This window comes from Cetorhinus maximus, chromosome 23 (genome assembly GCF_964194155.1).
Source record: "Cetorhinus maximus chromosome 23, sCetMax3.hap1.1, whole genome shotgun sequence".
Classification (NCBI taxonomy): domain Eukaryota; kingdom Metazoa; phylum Chordata; class Chondrichthyes; order Lamniformes; family Cetorhinidae; genus Cetorhinus; species Cetorhinus maximus.
This window is the reverse complement of record NC_135901.1, coordinates 25,264,406-25,285,338: the sequence shown is the minus strand read 5'-3', so window position 1 is coordinate 25,285,338 and position 20,933 is coordinate 25,264,406. Positions and strand designations below refer to the sequence as shown.

Here is a 20,933-nt window from a genome sequence, read left to right as displayed (position 1 = left end):
CATCCCCCCAACAATAGGGTCCTCCATTTATTAATGGAGACATGAAGTACAAAAGCAAGGAAGTCACATTGAATCTTTATAAATTACTTTTTAATCCTCAGCTAAAATATTGTGTTCAATTCTGAGCACCACTCTTTGAAAACACCGAGCCAAAGGGAAAGGAAGAAAATCACCAGTAGAGACATCGAAAAGCAAGTTTTCAACCAGTGAACGACAGACAGAAAGTGATGGAAGACCATCTTGTGTCATTAACAATGAACTGCAAGGAATTTCGGAAGACATCAATCAAAATCAATCCATCTAATCCCATACTCCAGATTGGTGCCATTGAACTGTTTTTACTTCACCCTTAAAGCCCATGTTTTGTATGTGTGGTGTGTGTGTGTTTGTGTATAGGGGTTAAGAAGGGGTCGAGTTTAAGTTATAGAGTTAAAAGTTAGCAGTTCATTTTTCTTCCTATTGCCACTAGTTACATATAATTTGTTTAATAAACAGTTGTTAATTTTACAAACTTGCTGCTCGTATTCTGTTAATCTAAAGTAAATTACAGTTAGGTAAAATTGTGGCAATTTGGTGGTCTAATCAAACTTCTCACATTTGTCTCAGCTCAGGGACCAGTGGGGCTTGCTATTACAGTGAACTATCCCCAGTGAGCCATGACAATACCAGGTTGATGTTTTCTATTGAACTGTACTCAGTGAGTCATTCCAATTCCCATTTGGTGTTGTGATTTTTCTCTTTTATTCTAAGTGCAGCATCCCATTAATTACCATTCTATCTCATTTAGGAGTAGTGGAGGAATGTTACCGTCCAATTTGACATTCACATAATATGATGTTTTTACATCAGACACAGAAGCATTTGCAATCAGGTTGGAGATAACTCTCATATCTCCCGTTCTCAAACACTTTGTCTTGAGAGATACAAATGGGAATAAGCCAAACCTTCAAAAGGCAAAGTCTTTAGTTCAAATTGTCACAAGGCTGTCAGTGGAAAGGGGTAACTTCTCTGATTGTTTGCAAATGGTGGAGAAAGCAGTCATAAATGCACACAATTGTGTCAACTTTACGTAACTTCATTTTCAGATCAAAGATGAATCAAACACATTTTGAACTTTGCTTTTCCAATTCATTTGCTTTTCTATTCAGCTTTGTTTTTGTTTTTATTTTGCTCTTTCTTTTGGCACCTTTTCAAATGGTAATGAAACTAAAGAAAAATAAAACTAAAAAAGTTAGTTTTCACAGAAAAGGAGAAGCTTCAACCTTCTTAAATCTGTTATGATCCTACACACCAGACCCCCAAGTTGTTGGCAAGATCCAGTTAGGGGGAAATAATGTTTTGTTTAAAGTGGACAAGGTTTGAGATTCAAGACAGTTGTCAGAGAATAAATCCATAAGATTCCATGGGTTTTGAACACACAAAAATACACTTTCAGAACAACCTATTTTGTACTTTAACATTCAGAGTTAATGTGAGGTACATGTGAATTAACAGGCAAATGGTGGTTGAACACACCACCTTACATAATAAATGGAAAGTGTGACCAAAACAGAGTCCACCAATTTCTCAATATGCATCCAGATGTCAGTAAACACTCTAAGTCAACCAATCTCATTGAAATTCTCTCTCTCTCACTGCTGTCTTTGTCTTCAAAGATCTCATCATGGAATTCTCTCCATAAGTCACTCCAACTTGGACAGCGTCAATGGCAACCTCTCATGGTTTCAATCTCATCTCCCAAGATTCTGTTCCCTTGGATTCCAGAGTCCTCACTCAAGCACCAACTCACAAGCACTTCAGCTCTTTGGCTGTGATGAGAGAACACTACTGCTCCAAGGCCAGCAGCAAAGAGTCACCAACCTTCTACTGTCTTTTTGGATATTCAGGGCTTCTCCTGAGCACTCTTCATTAATGTCTCCTAACTTCAGCCCTTTTCCTACTTGGGACCTCTTTCTCTGCTCTTCTCTTTTTATCTTAACTGGGACCTCTCCCTCTCCCCTGCCAGGGACACTTGTCATCAATGGTCTCCACTCCCATTCACATGACATGGGTTTTCGCACCTTTTTCCTTTATGCACAGGTGCACTGGGCTGGTCCTTGACCCAAAGAACTCAAAATGACAAACTGCACATGTGCCGACACTCCGAGGCCTGTTGGGACTTGGAGTTCCTGGCCCCAGCACCCAACTCCAAGGTAAGTCTGACTTTCATAACAGACCCAAAAGAGATAAAGAGGGTGGAGCTTCCCACAGCTTCTGAGATATGATCATAAGCTCAAGACTGAAGCTTTTCTTCAGGGAATCAAACCTTCCAGTACCGTTTACAATTGTACAAATACATTGTAATTCATGGTTAAAAGATTTATTTTTCACTCAGTAGTTAAAATGTTTCACTTTTCACAGCACAGAAGCTGGCAGCATTTTAGATTAAATACCAATCATACACTTCTCTTGTAGCTGACGTATGGAAAAGATCATGTCCACTGTAGATCTGCCAGCACAGAAACCGCACTGTGCTTCTGGACAAACTCAGTCTGCAAGTATGTGAAGTCTTTTAAGCATGATCCCAGCGAAGGCCTTCGCAGTGACACTGGGAAGTGGGATGTCCCTGTAGTTGTTTCAATCTCCTCTGTCACCTTTGTTTTTGTTTATTGTGATGATTGTTGTGTCACACATCTCCTGTGGAACAGATCCCACCTCCTAACAGAGAAGGGCATGAGGTTGTGGCAGTAGATGGGACTTTCCATGTTTGAGCAGCACAGCTGGAAATCCATTCTTGCCGGGTGCCTTTCTGCTTGCTAAGCAATCAATGGACTTTGAGCTGAAGTAATGAGGGTTCCTCATCAAACTCAGCCATGACAGAAAGCTGCAGGAGAGCATGAAACAAGACTGGGAGATGTCCGTCCCATGGGAGTACAGCAGTGCGACATCTGTTTACTTCTGTCGGAGAGTACTTCACCATCTGCAAACTTCAGGGGGGCAACATTGGTGATGTCGGACCAAGCGCTCTTTTAATCCCATCATACATAGCATGGAGACTTCTGTTATCATCGACAGTTTTGATTGCCTGAAGTTGGCTGATCTAGTATTTATTTGCTCACCATCTTCCTGTCTTCTTCAGAATATTAAACTCCACCAGTTATAGGGATCGTTAACAATAGCAGAAATAAATCAAATATTGTCAGACTATCAGTCCTGGATGTGATTAACAGCAACAATAACAGCAGAATACAACCCCTGCAGTCACTTATGAATTTGCTGCTGTCTCAGCAGATATCATTACTGAGTGAATCCCTTCCCACACACTGAGTAGGCGATTGGTCTCTTCCAGTGTGAACTTGTTGGTGTGCACTGAACATGGATAACTTCCTGCACAGCTTTCCACTGGAAATGCAGCTGAATGGCTTCTCCTCAGTGTGACCTCGCTGGTGTCTCAGCAGGTTGGATGACTGGTTGAATCCCTTCCCACAGTCAGAGAGCAGGTGAATGGTCTCTCCTCAGTGTGAACTCGCTGGTGTGCCCTGAGATTAGATGGAGACTTGAGCCTCTTTCCACAGGAATTGCAATTGAATGGTCTCTCCTCAGTGGATTCTCTGGTGTAACTTGAGGCTGGCTGACTGAGTGAATCCCTTCCCACACACAGAGCAGGTGAATGGCCTCTCACCAGTGTGAACTTGCTGGTGTGCAATGAGGGTGGAAGAATGCCTGAAACTCTTTCCACAGGAAGTGCAGCTGAATGGCCTCTCGGTGTGAATTCGTTGGTGTGACATGAGGCAGGTTGAGTGAATCCCTTCCCACATACAGGGCAGATGAATGGTCTCTCCTCAGTGTGAATTTGCTGGTGTGTCAGCAGGTGGGACGAGCGAGTGAATCCCTTCCCGCACTTGGAGCAGGTGAACGGCCTCTCCCCAGTGTGAATCCGTTGATGTGTCAGCAGGTTGAATGACTGAGTAAATCCCTTCCCACAAACGGAGCAGGTGAATGGTCTCTCCTCAGTGTGAATTCGCTGGTGGGTCAGCAGGTTGAATGACTGAGTGAATCCCTTCCCGCACACGGAACAGGTGAAGGGTCTCTCTTCATTGTGAACTCGCTGGTGTCTCAGCAGATTAGATGATTGGTTGAATCCCTTCCTACACACAGGGCAGGTGAATGGCTTCTCCCCAGTGTGAATGCGTTGATGAGTTTCCAGCTGGGATGGTGATCTGAATCCCTTCCCACAGCCCCCGCATTTCCAAGGTTTCTCCATAGTTCTGGTGTTCTTGTGTCCCTCCAGTTTGGATGATCAGTTGAAACCTCATCCACAGACAGAACATGTGTACAGTTTCTCCCAGCTGTGAATGGCCTGTTGTTTTTTCAGGCTGTTAAAGCTACTTCCACAGTCAGTGCACTGGAACAATCTCACTCCAATATGTGTGTGTCTAGGTGCTTTTCCAGTCACACTGATGTTTGAAGTGTTCTCCCACAGACAAACAAACATTTCTACTTCCACATTCATAGGATGATGATTTTTACATCCTGATAAATTGAGTGACTCTGTCAGATGTTGATGTGATGTTTGGTTCAGTTTTCCCGTCTGTAAGTCCTCCCCTTCTGATTACTCTGTAAAATGTATTTACAGAAGTTATCATTGTCGGTACAGCGTAGAAATTCAGAACAGACTATTCTAATTTCTATGGCACATTTCTTCCTTTCCATTTGTCCCAAAGCTGTCAATCCCCGTCCCACAAATGCTCCCCTCCAACGTGCTGAGATCCAAACCCATCACACCACTTCCACCCTCCACTCCCAGTTTTCACCCTCTTTCTACTCCTGCTCGAGTTTAGTTCCTCAGCCCCTGTGTGCAGAGTGAGACTAAAATTAATGAATCAATCATTTTCTCTCCTGATCACTGGGACCCTGAAGTCCCGCCCACTCCGTTACGTCACCAACATTGCCGCGCATGCGCTCCGCACCCCGCTGAAACAAGATGGCGGCCGTTGACTTCTGGGAAAAGCCCTGAGGCTGCAAACGCGGGACCTGCAGGTTCTAATTCGGGGTTTGCGACCTTCACCGGGTGTTCATGAACCCTCTCCGCCCTCCTGCCGGTTCCCCGCCGCCGCCGCCTCTTCCCGGCTGCCGAGTGACAACCCCCAGCGTTCGCTGCAATAAATGGAGAAATTGTTGGAAATACCCAGCAGTTCCGGCAGCATCTATATACAGAGAGAGAGAGTTAATGTTTCAGGTCTCTGACCTTCCGTCAGTCTGTAATAAACCCCCTCCCTCCAGCCGCTTTCATTCAGCCTCTGGGAACCGCACTCACTGAGGCTGCGCACGACCCCGCTCAGCCTGGAACCGCATCGCGCATGCTCAGGGCAGTCAGGCGGACTGTGGGTCAGCCTTCCGGGCTGAATATTGAATTCAACAACTTTAGATCTTAAACTCCCTCCCCCATTTCTTCCCCCTCCCTTTTGTTTTTTTCAATAATTTATATAGATTTTTCTTTTCCCACCTATTTCCATTATTTTTAAATCTACAACTGTAATGCCCTGTCAGCCTTTCCACCCCACCCCCACTAGAGCGGTACCTTGTGTGTCCTGCCATCCATTCTTAATTAGCACATTTTCTTAGATAATATCACCACCTTCAACACCTCTTTATTCCTTTTGTCTGTGACATCTTTTGATTATCTGCTCCTATCACTGCTTGCTTGTCCCTACAACCACACACACACACACACACACACCCCCCCACCACCTTAAACCAGCTTATATTTCACCCCTCTCCTAACTATACTCAGTTCTGCTGAAGGGTCATGAGGACTCGAAACGTCAACTCTTTTCTTCTCCACCGATGCTGCCAGACCTGCTGAGTTTTTCCAGGTAATTCTGTTTTTGCTGTGGGTGCTGGCGCGCTGCGGCCCTTCTGGTGGAGATGGGCCACATCCACATATGTGGTGTATTGCGTATAGGACCATCCGCCATTGATTGAATCAACAGAAGAATATTAATGTGTCAGAATCATTGAAAAATAGCATCGGAGAAAACAGTGAACATTATCTACTCCCACTCCCCATCACTCTCTCCAAATGAATATGTTAATACAAATAATTAATTTGATAATTATAAAAGGTGTTTTCCTTCATGTTTATCTAATCGTGTTCCTGCTAGTTCATGGCCACAGTTTATTTCTTCCTCCCAGCCCCTGAACTTCCCCTGAAAGTGGAATATTGGTGAGTGGTGAACCAAGTGATTGTCCTGGGAACCAACAGGAAATGGAATTCAGAGGCTGGGGGATCAATGGAGAAGCAGCTTCTGCATAAAATTACAGGGCTTGACAACTGGAACCTGAGTTGACGAGTTAAATGGGCCTGTGTGAATACCGATAAACAAATTATCTTTTAAAAATTTATTCCAGATTTCTTTCAATAAAAAACAGCTTAACTGTTGTTGGTATTTTGTTTTTCTGGTGTCAGTCTCTTCATCACCAGTTGGATCAGATGTTTAAAGGTAATTCCTTTAAAGGTGATTCACCTTTCCATATTGCTGTTAATTAAAGATACAGGGATTCATTTGTCCCTCATTATGCATCCATATGTGATATTTAGAGGGATAATTTCTCACCTTTCTACATGTTTAGTCGTTAAATAAGCATCGTTTCCATAATTAGTGATCCACATTCCGTATTGGGTGAGATGCATGGTGTCTTCAGCCTTTAAAATTCTTGTCCGTTTGTTTAATTCTCTCCATGACCTCACCCCTCCCTATCTCTGTGACCTCCTGGAGACTCCAACTCTCTTAATAAGGAACAACTAGTTCCAGTGTCAGAAGGATTGATGAATAGTCAGCTCAGGTTTAAGTTAACATTGAAAAGAGCATGAGTGGATATGAGACATTATTTCAGACATGATCTGGAATCCTCTGCCTGAAATGATGGCGGAAATAAATTCAATAGTAACTTTCATAAAGTGATAAATTCTTGAATTGGAAAAAATTGCACATCAGCAGACAAAAGACAGAAAAGTGGAGCCAGAATGGGCATGATGAGCTGAATAACCTCTGCCTGAATCGTATCATTTTCTGATTTTCTGAACTCATTGTTCCTCTAGTTCTGGTTTCTTACTCATAAAAAACCTACTCACTGATTCTCAGTTTCAGTTCCACCAGGGCCACAGTGCACCAGATCTCATTACAGCCCTTGGTACAAACATGGACAAAAGAGTTCAATTCCAGAGGTGAGGTGAGGGTGACTGCCTCTAACATTATAGCAGCATTTGACCGAGCGAGGCATTAAGAACCGCAGTAAAATTGAACTCAGTTGGAATCTGTGTGGAAAACTCTGCTTGGAAATATATATAGCACAAAGAAAGATGATTATGGTTGTTGGAGGCCAATCATCTTAGCCCCAGAACACTTCTTCAGGAGTTCCTCAGGGTGGTGTCCTAAGTCCTACCATCTTAAGCTGCTTCATCATAACCTTTCTCTTGTCAGAGTTCATTACTTCACTGTCACTGCACGTACACCACATAGACTGCAGCAGTTCCAGAACTGGATCACGATCACCTTCCAAGGGCAATTAGAGATGGGCAACAAATATTGTCCTTGCCAGTGATGCCCACATCCCATGAACAAATTATAAAAAGGAATTAAACTAGAATTGTCTGTTCTGAATTTCTATCCTGTACTGACTTTTGTAAAACACCTTTTAGAGGATATTTGAAAAGTAGGATTTCCCCATCAAGGCTGGAAATTCAACACAGTCAAAGTAGGGTGAGGCCATACACTGGCTTCGTGTGTGGGGAGGGATTCCCTAATTCATCATCCCTGCTGATGCACCAACGCATTCACACAAGGGAGAGTCCATTTGTCTGTTCCCCATATCGGGAAGGATTTAATCGACTATCCAGACTTTTTAAACACCTACGCATTTACTCTGGGGAAAGTCTGTTCACCTACTTTGTCTGTGGGAAGAGATTTAATTGGCCATCCAAACTACTGACACAGCAGCGAGTTCACATTGGGGAGAAGCCATTCGCCTGCTCTATGTGAAGGAAAGGGATTCAGTAATTCATATGACCTGCTGACACACCAGTGAATTCACACTGGGGAAAGGCCATTCACCTGCACTGCATGTGGAAAGGGATTCATTTAGTCATCCCACCTTCTGACACTTCAGCTTGTTAACACTGATAAAAGACCTTTTAAATATACTGACTGCGAGAAGACCTTTAAAAGTAAAAAGGATCTCTTCACGCACCAGCGTGTTCACACCGTGGAGAGGCCATTCACCTGCTTCATGTGTGGGGAGGGATTCACTCAGTTAGGCTCCTGGCTGACACACCAGCGAGTTCACAAGTGACTGTAGGGGTTGGATTCTGCATGCTTTGCTGCTGTTAATCATGATTAGGATTGAATTATTTTATTCTGACAGTTGGCTTTGTTCCTGCTGATTATAATGAACCATATAAATGGGCCGCTCTTTAATATTGCAGATTGTTGTACATTTTTGTCTTTCCCACCTGAGTGTTTAGCCTCATCTGGTTGGAACTCAGAAAGGACAATATGGGGGAGGATCATATGGCAGGAACAGAACTTCAGCCTGGACACAGTCCTTCAGGGTCACACTGAGAGGGACAAACGGCACTTCGATCTTTCTTATCTCGCTTCACTGACAGCAAAACCCAAAGGTGGGTGAATCCTGAGGTCTGTAGGAAATGTGTCCCAGACCTTTCTGTGCAGTATGTACAGTCTAAAGATGATGAAGATCAGGCTCTGAGGAGTCCAAGGCCACATAGAAAAATGGATGGAAAAATACAAACTCCCTGTAAATCTAACCCTCTTTTTTCATATAACCATCGTGTTTCAAAGCTCCGAGGCACCGAGTAGAAGGCTGTTTTACAACTGTGGTTGTACAACCTGAATCAGGCAGTTTGGAAACGTGCCGTTAAATCAGAGATTGGTGTAAAACTGTGCCCTGTTCCCAACTGAAACTGAAACGACAGGATTAAGTCACCAGTTTAAAAATGACTGTGGTGATTATTCTGTGAAGTTTTTAAGGTGCTGACCTGAGTCCACTACTTTAAGCCAATATTACCAACAGCTTTTATTGCCATAGCAACTTTAAGTTAAATGTAGTTAAAAATAAATAGTTTAAAGTCTGTATCAAAATAACACATGGAGGAGTTCACAGCTGTTTAGCTGTTGGGACAATTACAAAATAGTCATTTACCTCGAAATAGAGAGGGACTTGCGGCAGTTTCGAGAAATGTCTTATATTAATGATGTTTACATGTTAGATACAAGGATTTTGTTGCAATATTCTTCAGCATTAGCTGAATTTGATAATCAATTAACTAATAAATATATCACTTAATCACTTCCTCGTGTCATTGTTCAGTCTACTATTGAATTAAAGATTTAATGAACTGTGCTACAAAGTTTTGTTTCTTGGGAATTCTTATCTGTGATTTGCTGTAATTCTGCTCCCAAATTTTTAAATTGGAGTTCCAACCAGGTCCATCCTTTTATCAGTCTGAGTAGCTACTCTTAACATCTTCTGTCTGTTTTCTGTTTTGTAACCAACTTGCTATCCACAACATTAAGTACAAAGTATTTTTCCTTAGTTCTGATGAAGAGTCATTAGGACTTGAAACGTTAACTGTATTCCTCCTGCAGATGCTGTCAGACCTGCTAAGTTTTTCCAGGTATTTTTGTTTTTGTTTTGGATTTCCAGCATTCGCAGTTCTTTGCTTTTATTAAGTACAATCTACAAGATGACCAAAATCAGGCCGTGTGGAGTAAAGGGCCAGGGAGCAGAATGGATGGAACGATGGCAACAAAACCGAAATCAGAGGGTTAGATTTACAGGGAGTTTGGAGCCATCTTTCCATACATTCTGCTCTGTGGCCTGACCTTCAACCAGACCATCAATATAAGGGGAATTAGCATCATCTCTAATACCAGGAGGAAAGTAGAATCTGTAATTATCCCGGAATGTTAACTATTTTTCACTATCTCCCGGGAGAGGGAAGGGGGTGGTTGCGAGGGTGGGGGGGGGGGGGGGGGGGGGGGGGTTGCGTGGAGGTGATCACCCAGGGTGACAGCTCATTGTTAACGCTTTGTTATTCATTCTGTCCCAAATGTTGTTCACTGTAGATTTAAAGTTCAGAGAAAGGGGTGGAACTGGATGGCCAAAACTGCTTGCAGTCCCTGCAGGGTAATGCTTAGTTAAATTTTTAGAACATTGTGGCCCATACCCCAATATCCGTCAGGTTGGTTGGTGTCAGGCAAAATGTTGTCCCAGATCAGGGAGATGCTGATCTCCGTGGCTGGAGGTGACAGTCTCCTCGGAATGGTTTACTGGTCCCGGGTCAGGGGGATCCTGATCTCTGTGGCTGGAGGTAGCAGTCTCCTCGGAATGGTTTACTAGTCCCGGATCAGGGGGGATGCTGATCTCCGTGGCTGGAGGTGACAGTCTCCTCGGAATGGTTTACTGGTCCTGGATTGGATGATCGGACAGATGAAGCTGATCTCTGCAGCTGGATGTGGCAGCCTCTTCTGTTCCCATTCTTCTGGATCTAGTCCAAGTGTTTGGTGTTAATCTGAAGCCAAATCATTATGGATCAGTTTGAAAAAATCTTTACTGTCCAAAGTGATGTTCCCTTTCGAGCCTGTTTAAACTTCACTCAGATAGTTGGTTTACATGTGGGTCATCAGATCCAACCTGATCAGGGTTAGATATCTCTTGTTTCAGGGACATTGATAGAGAGATTTCCTTGGTAGAGATAACAGGCCTGTCCTGTGTTTGTCACCCAGCAAGCTGCTGTGGAAGCTTTCTTCATAACAGAGAGTACGAGAGCTGTTTCTATTAATATTCAATGAATTTATTAACATCTCATGAAGATTATTAGATGGTGATATTTTACCAAACAAGCTGTTAAATCAGAGATTGGTGTGAAACTGCGACCTGTTCCTGACTGAAAGTGAAATTTCCAGTCTGAAAATTTCCAAGCGTTTATGTGACATTCCGGAGTCTCCCAATGTAAGGCAGTGACAAAAACAACTTGGATTTACCCTCGAACAGATTAAAATGTCCCGAGACCCTTCACAGAAGATCAAAAGCTGGGTCGAAAAGGTAAGAAGGAGACAGGTTTAGTGAGGGAATTCAAGCCCTGAGGACCTCAGCAGGTGAAAGCGCCTCTGCCAATAGTGGAGTGATGTAGGTGTGGGGAGCTGAAGGGGTCAGAATTTTATTTTTCTTCTTTCATGGGATGTGGGGGGTCTCTGGAAAGGCCAGTATTTGTTGCCCATTCCTTGTTGCCTGTGAACTGATGGGTTGCTCAGCACGAGAGTCAATTACGTTGCTGTGGGAGTCTGGAGTCACATGTAGGCCAGACCGGGTAAGGATGGTAGATTTCCTTCCCTAAAGGGCATTAGTGAACCAGATGGATTCTTACAACTATCAATTACTGAGACTAGCTTTCAATTCCAGGTTCATTAACTGAATTTAAACTCCACCAACTGCTGTGATGAGATTTGAACCCATGTCCCCAGAGGATTAGCCTGAATCTCGGGATTACTGATGCAGTGATATTAGCACCACACCACACCGCTGCCCCAAGCTCCTTAATTGCAGGAGCACGGGGAGGGTCGTAGGGCTGGAGGAGGTTCCAGAGACTGTCATGGAGAGAGTGGCTGCCTCCATGGAGCTTCAAGCTGAAATGGGCCCATGCAGGTCATGACCACGGCCGTGCAGGAGATATCTGCTGCCTTAAACAGGATGACAGACACTTTATCTGTGACCTTACAACACGTCACTCCACCAAGCTGGTCTGCAGCAGAATGGGAGGAATGATGTGACGCTGGTCCAGGAGAGGGATGATGGAGAAAGGAGCCATGGAAGTGGGAAATCCAATCAAGGCATTCCCACTTCTCACTCTTTATCCAACTTCAAAGCCCACCACCCCCAGGCAGTACACAACAGGCTGCCTCACCTCCCACTCGCTGAGTCTGCCCCCTCCTCCTCCTCTCTGCTGTGCAATGTTGTACAGGATGCAACACATCACTATTATTCTGGAGTCCCTGGCTGCCGAGTACTGAAAGTCACCTCCAGACCTGCCCAGACACCTGAAAACACATCATCAACATTGTGATGGTTTGCTCGATGACAGACCTGGTGGTCATGTGACTCTGGTTGCATCATTCCTGAACCTCATTGGTACAGTTCCCCACATGAGTCCAGTTTGAAGGGGGTGTACCTGATCTCTAATGATCCTTCCCTTAAACCTGGTTCCTGGAATAGACACATCTGGAATATTGGAATTTCGCAGTCTCAATCCATCAAGACAGCTCCCGACCAATGGGCAATGTTCACTGTTTTATATTCAGGTCTGGGTGGGGTAATGTTCACTGTTTTATATTCGGGTCTGGGGTATAATGTTCACTGTTTTATATTCGGGTCTGGGGTATAATGTTCACTGTTTTATATTCGGGTCTGGGGATAATGTTCACTGTTTTATATTCGGGTCTGGGGGATAATGTTCACTGTGTTATATTTGGGACTGAGGGGTAATGTTCACTGTTTTATATTCGGGTTTGGGGGATAATGGCCCGGATGAATTGTGTCCCAGACTGCTGAGGGAGGCAAGGGAGGAGATTGCAGGGGCTCTGACCCAAATTTCTAATTCCTCTTTGGCCACACGAGAGGTGCCAGAGGACTGGAGAACAGCTAATGTAGTTCCGCTAGTTAAGAAGGGTTGTAGAGATAAGCCAGGGAACTACAGGCCAGTGAATCTCATGTCAGTGGCATGGGAACTATTGGAGAAAATTCTGAAGGAGAGAATCTATCTCCATTTGGGGAGGCAAGGTTTGATCAGGGATAGTCAGCATGGCTTTGTCAGAGGGAGGTCATGCCTAACAAATTTGATTGAATTTTTTGAGGAGGTGACCAGGTGTGTAGATGAGGGTAGTGCAGTTGATGTAGTTTATATGGGTTTCAGCAAAGCCTTTGACAAGTTCCCACATGGGAAAATTATAAAGAAGGCAAATGCACATGGAATACAGGGTAATTTGATAAGATGGATTTAAAATTGGCTTAGTTGGAGGAGACAGAGGGTGATGACAGAAGGCTGCTTTAGTGACTGGAAGACCGTGTCCTGTGGCATACCACAGGGATCTGTGATGGCTCCCTTATTATTTGTCATTTATATAAACGACATAGATGACTATGTGGGGGGTAGAATTAGTAAGTTTGCAGATGACACAAAGATTGGCTGGGTGGTTAACAGTGAGGTTGAGTATCTTGGGCTACAGGAAGATACAGACGGGATGGTCAAATGGGCAGATAAGTGGCAGATGGAATTTAACCCTGAAAAGTGTGAGGTGATACACTTAGGAAGGAGTAATTTGAGAAAGAAGTATTCAATGAACGGCATGACATTGGAAGTTCTGAGGAACAAAGGGACCTTGGCGTGTGTGTCCATAGATCTCTGAAGGCGGAGGGGCATGTTAGTGGGGTGGTGAAAAAGGCATATGGGACACTTGCCTTTATCAATTGAGGCATAGATTACAAAAGTAGAGAGGTCATGTTAGAGTTGTATAGAACCTTGGTGAGGCCACAGTTGGAGTACTGTGTGCAGTTCTGGTCGCCACATTATAGGAAGGATGTGATTGCACTGGATGGGGTGCAGAGGAGATTAACCAGGATGTTGCTTGGGATGAAACATTTAAGTTATGAAGACAGGTTTGATGGACTTGGGTTGTTTTCGTTGGAGCAGAGAAGACTGAGGGGCGACCTGATGGAGGTGTACCAGATTATGAGGAGCATAGACAGGATGGCTAGGGAGCAGCTGTTCCCCTTCGTTGAAGGGTCAGTCACGAGGGGACACAAGTTCAGGTGAGGGGCAGGAGGTTTAGGGGGGGCGTTGAGGGTGATGACGGTCTGGAATGCACTGCCTGGGAGGGTGGTGGAGGCGGGTTGCCTCACACCCTTTAAAAAGCACTTGGATGAGCACTTGGCATGTCATAACATTCAAGGCTATGGGCCAAGTGCTGGTAAATGGGATTACGTAGGTAGGTCAGGTGTTTCTCGCGTGTTGGTGCAGACTTGATGGGCCGAAGGGCCTGTTCTGCACAGTGTGATTCTGTGATTCTGTGAACAACACAGGATCAATTCCCAAATCACTTGCAACCACCGCCAATTTAAACTGCTTGGCATAATTATGTACTGCCAAAACTGGTGTCTTCATCAACACTGTTTGTAAACTGTCAAAGGTATTCTGACAAATAATGTCCATTGCAAGGGTTCAATTTATTATAAGTGATGATATAGCTGCGTCACAGAAGTTGGGATGCCTCCTATAGTTGACCAGCCTGTGGAGGTGCATTCAACAGAAAATGTGCCCATTGAAATTTGTCTTTTTTTAGTAGTTCAGACATTTGAGCAACGACACTGCTACAATTTGCTACAAACTTCCAGTAAAATCCACTCATGCCCTGAAATCTCAGAACTTCTCATTTTGTTGTAGGCACTGGAAGATTCATGATGGCTTTTACTTTGACATCTCTTGGAGCCACATGACTATGTCCAATGGTATGGCCTAGATATGTAACATGCACTTTTGTAAATATACTCTTCTCCAAGTTCACCATCAAATTAGCTTTTTGTAGTCAATCAAACAGTTCTTTCAAATGTTGTAAATACTCTTCCCACATTTGACTGAAAACTACCAAGTCATCAACAGCACAATTGCTCAGGCATGCAATTACTTTGTTTGTCAGTCTTTGAAATGAAGCTGGTGCATGCTTCATACCAATTGGAATAACCTTAAACTAATATAGTCCATCTAGTGTCACAAATGCTGATATCTCTTTGGTCTGACTGATAATGGTACTTACCAATATCCTCGCAGCAAGTCAATTTTTGTGATAAACTCTGATTGTCCCATTTTCTCAGTGCAATCTTCCAACTGTGGAATAGGATATCAATCTGCTCTCGTCACTCCACTTACTTTTCGATAATCCGTACACAGTCTTTAATTTGCAATTGAGGTCAAAAATGTTCTTCTACTTTCACCTGAGTTTTCCTAATTCCTAAGTGGCCTGCTATTGGAATTTCATGAGCTACTCTCAATATTTCATTTCCGTATCCAGGCGGTATAACTGTTTGATGCACTACTTCACATTTATCATCTGCTGAAACATCAGACGGCCTCCACCTCCTCATTAGCACATTACTTTTAAGATAATAATCTTCTGGAATATATTCTGCCTCTGCTTCCGAATAAGCTTTTTGGTATAACGTTTTTATTTGTGATTACTTATGCTGTAACTCTACCAATTTAACTGAACTAAACACTTCCACCCCATTCTCTTCAACCATCTCTTCATGCACAATCTTTTCAAAGACTGATCCAGCTAACTGAATGTCAGCATCTTTTCCCTGCCTTTTAGATTCTTCCTCATCCTATTTCAACCTGTGAGTTTGTGATCTCGTTATACACAATCTGGAAATAATCCTGGATGTTCTTTCAGCAACTTCTCTGATAATGCACCTCCACAGGCTGGTCAACTATAGGAGGCATCACCAAATTCTGTGATCCAGCGATATCATCACTTATAATAAATTGAACCCTTGCAATGGGCAATTTTTCCACTACTCCAACAATCATCTCACCTGTTTTCGACTTACTTTTTCAATTTACCTTCCACAATGGAATAGGTTTTGCAGCTCCATGAATTCCACTTCTTACCACACTTTCTTGAAATATTCCTTCTGGACAACAAATAGCATTTTCCCATAACATGAAATATTGACGAGCTCCTGTATTCCTTAAAATGTTAACATCTTTGCCTGCTCCACCCTGTACACATGGAAAGGCTTTCCCTTCGTACACAAAATATTTAAACATTCCTGTAATGGGAAGGAGGTGGCGTAGTGGTATTGTCACTGGACTGATAATCCACAGACCCATGATAATGTTCTGGGGACCAGGCTTGAATCCTATCATGGCAGTGGGTGAAATTTGAATTTGGTAAAAAATTATGACTGTGAAACCATTGTTATAAAAATACATCTTGTTCACTAATGTCCTTTAGGGAAGGAAATCTGCAGTCTGGTCTGACATGTGACTCCAGATCCAAAATAATGTGGTTGACTTTTAAATGTCCTCTGCAGAAGGGCAATTAGGATGGGCAATAAATGCTAGCGAGTGATGCCCATATCCTGTGAATGAATAAAAAACCTGCCATTCAGAAATCCCTTGGGTAAATTGTGAGCACATTCCCACTTCTTTACCTAGTACTGATTCTTCCTGCTTCACCTGTACACAAACCATTATTTTTTCCTGCTTCTGGATCTCTGAGCCCACAGTACTCTTACTTCCAGAACTTTTCCGTGTTCCAAGTATTGCAATAGGTTTTTCCTGTAGCTTCCAACAGATTGATTTCGTGTGCCCCACTTTATTACAATGAAAACACCTCAGTTTTCAAGTGTCATTTCTACCCTCAGCACCTTCCTTTTTAGCCTGAAGTGAAACTTCCTGAAAATTCCCAATTGCTCCTTCTCTTCCCTGACTTCCTACCTTCCTTTCACGTCCCCACTTTCTATCCTTCTCAGATTTAAAAGGGTGACGATAAAAAGGTTTAGGTCTATGGACTAACTCATAATCATCAGCTATCTCTGCTGCTTGCTGAGCCATTTTAACCCTGTGTCCTTCCATGTGAGTTCTAACTGCAGAAATAATTGAATCATTAAATTCTTCCAAAAGAATTACTTCTCTAAGAGCTGCATATGTTGTCTCTACCTTTAATCCCCACAACTGGTGGTCAAAATTACTGTGTTTTACTCTTTCAAAGTCAATATAAATCTGACCAGGCTGCTTCCTTATATTCCAAAATCTCTGCCTGTACGCTTCAGGAACCAAAAAAAGGCTTTCCTCTCTGCACCATAACCCACCTCTTTTGACAGTGATGCATATACTTCATGAGCTCTACCTACCAACCTAGACTGTAAAAGCAATGTCCAGATTTCTTCTGGCCATTTCATCTGCTTAGCTATCTTGTCAAATGAAATAAGGAACACCTCTACATCCCTTTCCTCAAACTTTGGAAGAGCCTGTACAAATTTAAACATCTCCCCACTGGATTTCAAGTTGAAAGCAGTCATTTCAACATCAGAACCTTCCTCAGCATCTGACATTTTAAAAAAAATTCCAGCTTTCTAAGCTGATATTCTCTTTCTCATTCATTTTCCCTTTCCTCCATTGCTAAATTCTCCAGTTCCAATTCTGTTACTGTTTTCTTTCTCACTCCTGCCTTTCTGCTTGCTCCCTTTGAAATGCTCATTCTCGTTCCTTTCCCTCTAATTCATTTTTTTCCATTTCCATTGCTTGTTCAAGTTCAAGCTTCTTCATTTGTAACTGAAGTCTCACTACCTCCTGCTGTGACTCACTAGTTTCAGGTATCCCTTCCAATTTCAAATGCTGCGCTATTACTTCAATTATGTCTGCTTTCTTTGCCCCTGTGGTTAAACCTAACTGTAACTTATCCAACAATTCTGTTAACTGACCCTTAGTTCCTTTGTGTAAACCAATAAGGGTTATATATACTGCTCCCAGGAAAGTCTTAGCAATGGATAAAGCCATATTTGCAGTTTCACCACTTTAAAATCCATCAACACCAACTCCTGAGTTCAATGTTCTCCTCATACTCATAGCCTTAAGATTCACCAACTTCAACGCAATTAAGGAGTTTCAAATATCCCACCAAGAGCCCCCAATTTTGTTATGATATGGCAGGTGGTATTAACCAGGCTGACTAAATCCACAAGTGAAACTTGGCCATGCTATGACAACAGTTTTGCCATTTGTATTTATTATGAGGTTTGTGTGCTGAATTCAGAAATAATGAATCCACTAACACCTTTAGAGATTTTAAAAATTAAATTGAAATATTTATTAACAAAAGAAAAGAATAAAGCACATACACAAGTTCACAATTACATGGTTACTTAATATTATAACAATTCCCAAAATTCCCAGTTACAGACACCCAATTACACACCCCCTTTAAGGCAACAGTCCAAAATAGATTTTTAATTTATAGCAACAATCCAGCAAAGTTAATACATCACCCACTGGACAATGGTATCCCAAAGGCATTTAACACAACTTTGGTTACTGGAAGAACAGGCTTCTGCAAAGTGGCTAGAGGCCTTTCCATAAGTTTGTTTCACATGGTGCACCTTTCAGATATTACACGGGCACCTCACACACAGCCTTCCATCCTTCTTTAAATATATTTCCTCCTCTTTAATCTCTAAACCCTATTGTTCCTTCATGTCTTTGGAATTTACTTTTCCCATAATATGAAAATCTTTTATGTTGTCATTATGGCCAGCATTTTTGGGAAAACGCAACATAATAACCTGCCTTATCTATATTGTTAGTTTAAAACACCCACCTTGTCTCTTTGAAAACCAAATACCTCTCTACTTGTCTTAAAATGCAAATTCTAACTGCTGAGATCTTACCTGAGTTCACTCATTCGCATTTCGCGAGCCCTTTCTTTTGTGACTCCTTTGATAATTTCAACCTTGCAGTCCATCCATCTCTAATTTAATTAAATCAGCCACAAACATAAGTCTACTTTATAATACCCCACATTAATATGATGAAAAATATGATAGTTTCATGACAGATTTAATGGGTTAATGTGTTCTGTTTTGATAAACAAATAACCAGAATGTGTTGACATGTTATCACTAAGTTAGCAAGACGTTACTAAAGTCAAAACGGATCAATACACAAAAGTTTGGAGTTGTTGACCATGTTTACCTTCGAGCAGACTGATCAGATTAGAATAATGTGCTCACAATTCTTTCCGATGAATCCTCCCATGAGGGTCCAGTAATCTCATGGTCTCTGTATGTAATAGGTTATGTCATAGAAATAAAAACATTAAACCAGTGTCTCAGTGTTTCCTAGTTTCTGAGCTTGTTTAAAGGGGGACAGATAATTCTGTAAAAACACAGTATATTTAGCTTTTAGGGAGCAACACTCAAACAATTAATTAATTCCAGAGTCTCTGATCAGTACTATATCCATGATCAGAAATGCATTTCCAGACAGGAAGTCGGTGAATAGCCTCTCTCCACTTCGACATTGTCATTTTTACAGTTGTCATGACGATCAAATGCTTTTACACAGAGACAAAAACCCTCCATGCAGCGTGAACTCACTGATGAGTCAGAAGTTTAAATAACTGAGTGAATCTTCCCACATACGTAGCAGATGAACAGTCTCTGCCTAGTGTGAACTCGCCGCTCTGTCCAGAGTTTGGATGAATTAATTAATCAAACTCGCATCTATATCACCTGCACAGTCTTTATCCAGTGAGAACATGCTGGTGATTCATCAGGTCAGTTGATTCTGTGAATCCTTTCCCGCACAGGGAGCAGGTGAATGAGTGTCCAACAGCAGGCTGTATGACTGAGTTAATCCTCACCCACAAAGGGAGCAGGTGATTGGCCTCTACCCAGTGAGAACTTGCTGGTGTCTCAGAAGGGTGCATGTCTGATTGAATCTCTTTCCACACTCTAAGCATGAGACGGCCTCTCCCCAAAGTGACTGCACTGGTGTAACAGTGAGGTGAGATGACTGCCTGAGCTCAGTCCCACAGTGAGAGAGACTGAAAGGTTTCATATCAGTGAACATTTTTATGGGACATTAGGTCCCTAGAACTTTTATAGCACTTCCTGCAGTCTGGGCGTTTAAAAGGTCTCTAGTAAGTGTGAACCCGTTGGTGTTTCAGTAAGTTGGATGAGGTAGTGAATCCCTTCCCACAATTGGAGCAGGTGAATGGCCTTTTCCCAGTGTGAACTCGCTGATGGGTCAGCAGGTGTGATAAACAAGTGCATCCCTTCCCGCACACAGAGCAGGTGACCAGCCCCTCCCCAGTGTGAATTCTCCAGTGCGACAGCAGACGGGATGAGATACTGAATCCCTTCCCACATTCAGAGCAGGTGAAAGGTCTCTCCCCAGTGTGAACTCGCTGGTGCGTAGTGAGTACAAATGATCACCTGAACCCAGTGCCACAGTGAGAGCACCTGAACGGTCTCTCCTCAGTGTGAACACGTTGGTGGGACATCAGTTCCCCAGAACTATTATAGCACTTCCCACAGTCTGGGCATTTAAATGGCCTCTCCCCAGTGTGAATTCGCTGGTGAGTCAGCAGGTGTGATGACTGAGTGAATCCCTTCCCACAGTCAGGCCAGGTGGATGGCCTCTCCTCAATGTGAATGCGCTTGTGTGCCAGCAGTCGGGGTGACCAAACGAATGTATTGCCACACACACAGAGCAAATGAATGGCCTCTCCCCAGTGTGAATTCGCTGGTGTTTCAGTAAGCTGGATGAATGAGTGAATCTCTTCCCACACTCAGGACAGATGAATTGTCTCTCTCCAGTGTGAGTGCGTCGATGAGTTTCCAGCTCAGATGGATAACGAAATGCCTCCTCACAATCCCCACATTTCCACGGTTTCTCCCCAGTGTGACTGCACTTGTGTTTCGACAGGCCAGATGATCGGCTGAATCCTTGTCCACACACAGGGCATGTGTACGTTTTTTCTCCGCTGTGAACGGTGCTTTTTCCTTCCATGTTCAAAATCCGATGATATTCAGGTTACGATAAATTGGGCGACTCTGTCAAAACCTGATATTTGGTTTCAATTTCCCAATAGCAAATCCTCCCATTCTAACACTCTGTAAAATTGATTTAAAACAGACAAAAGGCAGTGAGAGAACCCACAAAAACACAAAGAGAGTAAAAGAGAGAGGGGTGGAGCAGCAGTGGGGTAAGGAGAGGGATTTTATATATCACCAACTCGACCTCGAACTTTGACAGAATCTGCCAAACCCTCAACCTCCAGGACCAGGGTTACCAGTGTATGTGAACACCATCACTT

The 20,933-nt window shown here is 43.0% G+C and overlaps 2 protein-coding genes across 2 annotated transcripts in view; both read right to left on the bottom strand.

Moving 5' to 3' along the window:
• The window catches only part of LOC144697023 (uncharacterized), a 175,014-nt gene extending 154,352 nt beyond the window's left edge, over window positions 1-20,662 (bottom strand). Inside the window, exon 1 of the mRNA XM_078568795.1 lies at window positions 20,609-20,662. The gene's annotated coding sequence lies outside the window, so the exon portion shown is untranslated. The remainder of the gene's footprint in view (window positions 1-20,608) is intronic.
• On the bottom strand, window positions 200-5,321 carry LOC144697907 (uncharacterized). The gene is made up of 3 exons (XM_078569868.1): window positions 5,228-5,321; window positions 3,662-4,596; window positions 200-259 (listed from the first exon to the last, which is right to left on the bottom strand). Exons 2-3 carry the CDS (start codon window positions 4,241-4,243, stop codon window positions 200-202), a joined length of 642 nt encoding a protein of 213 aa, XP_078425994.1. The 5' UTR covers window positions 4,244-4,596; window positions 5,228-5,321.
• Window positions 20,663-20,933: the final 271 nt, after the last annotated feature.

Bases quoted from the DNA above. Each gene is read 5' to 3' on its own strand.
- LOC144697907 (XM_078569868.1), bottom strand. From the start codon at position 4,243: ATGGAGAAACCTTGGAAATGCGGGGGCTGTGGGAAGGGATTCAGATCA. The intron at 260-3,661 runs GTGAGAGGCCAT...AATTCCTTGCAG, and splicing joins ACACCAGCAAGTTCACACTG to TTCATTGTTAATGACACAAG.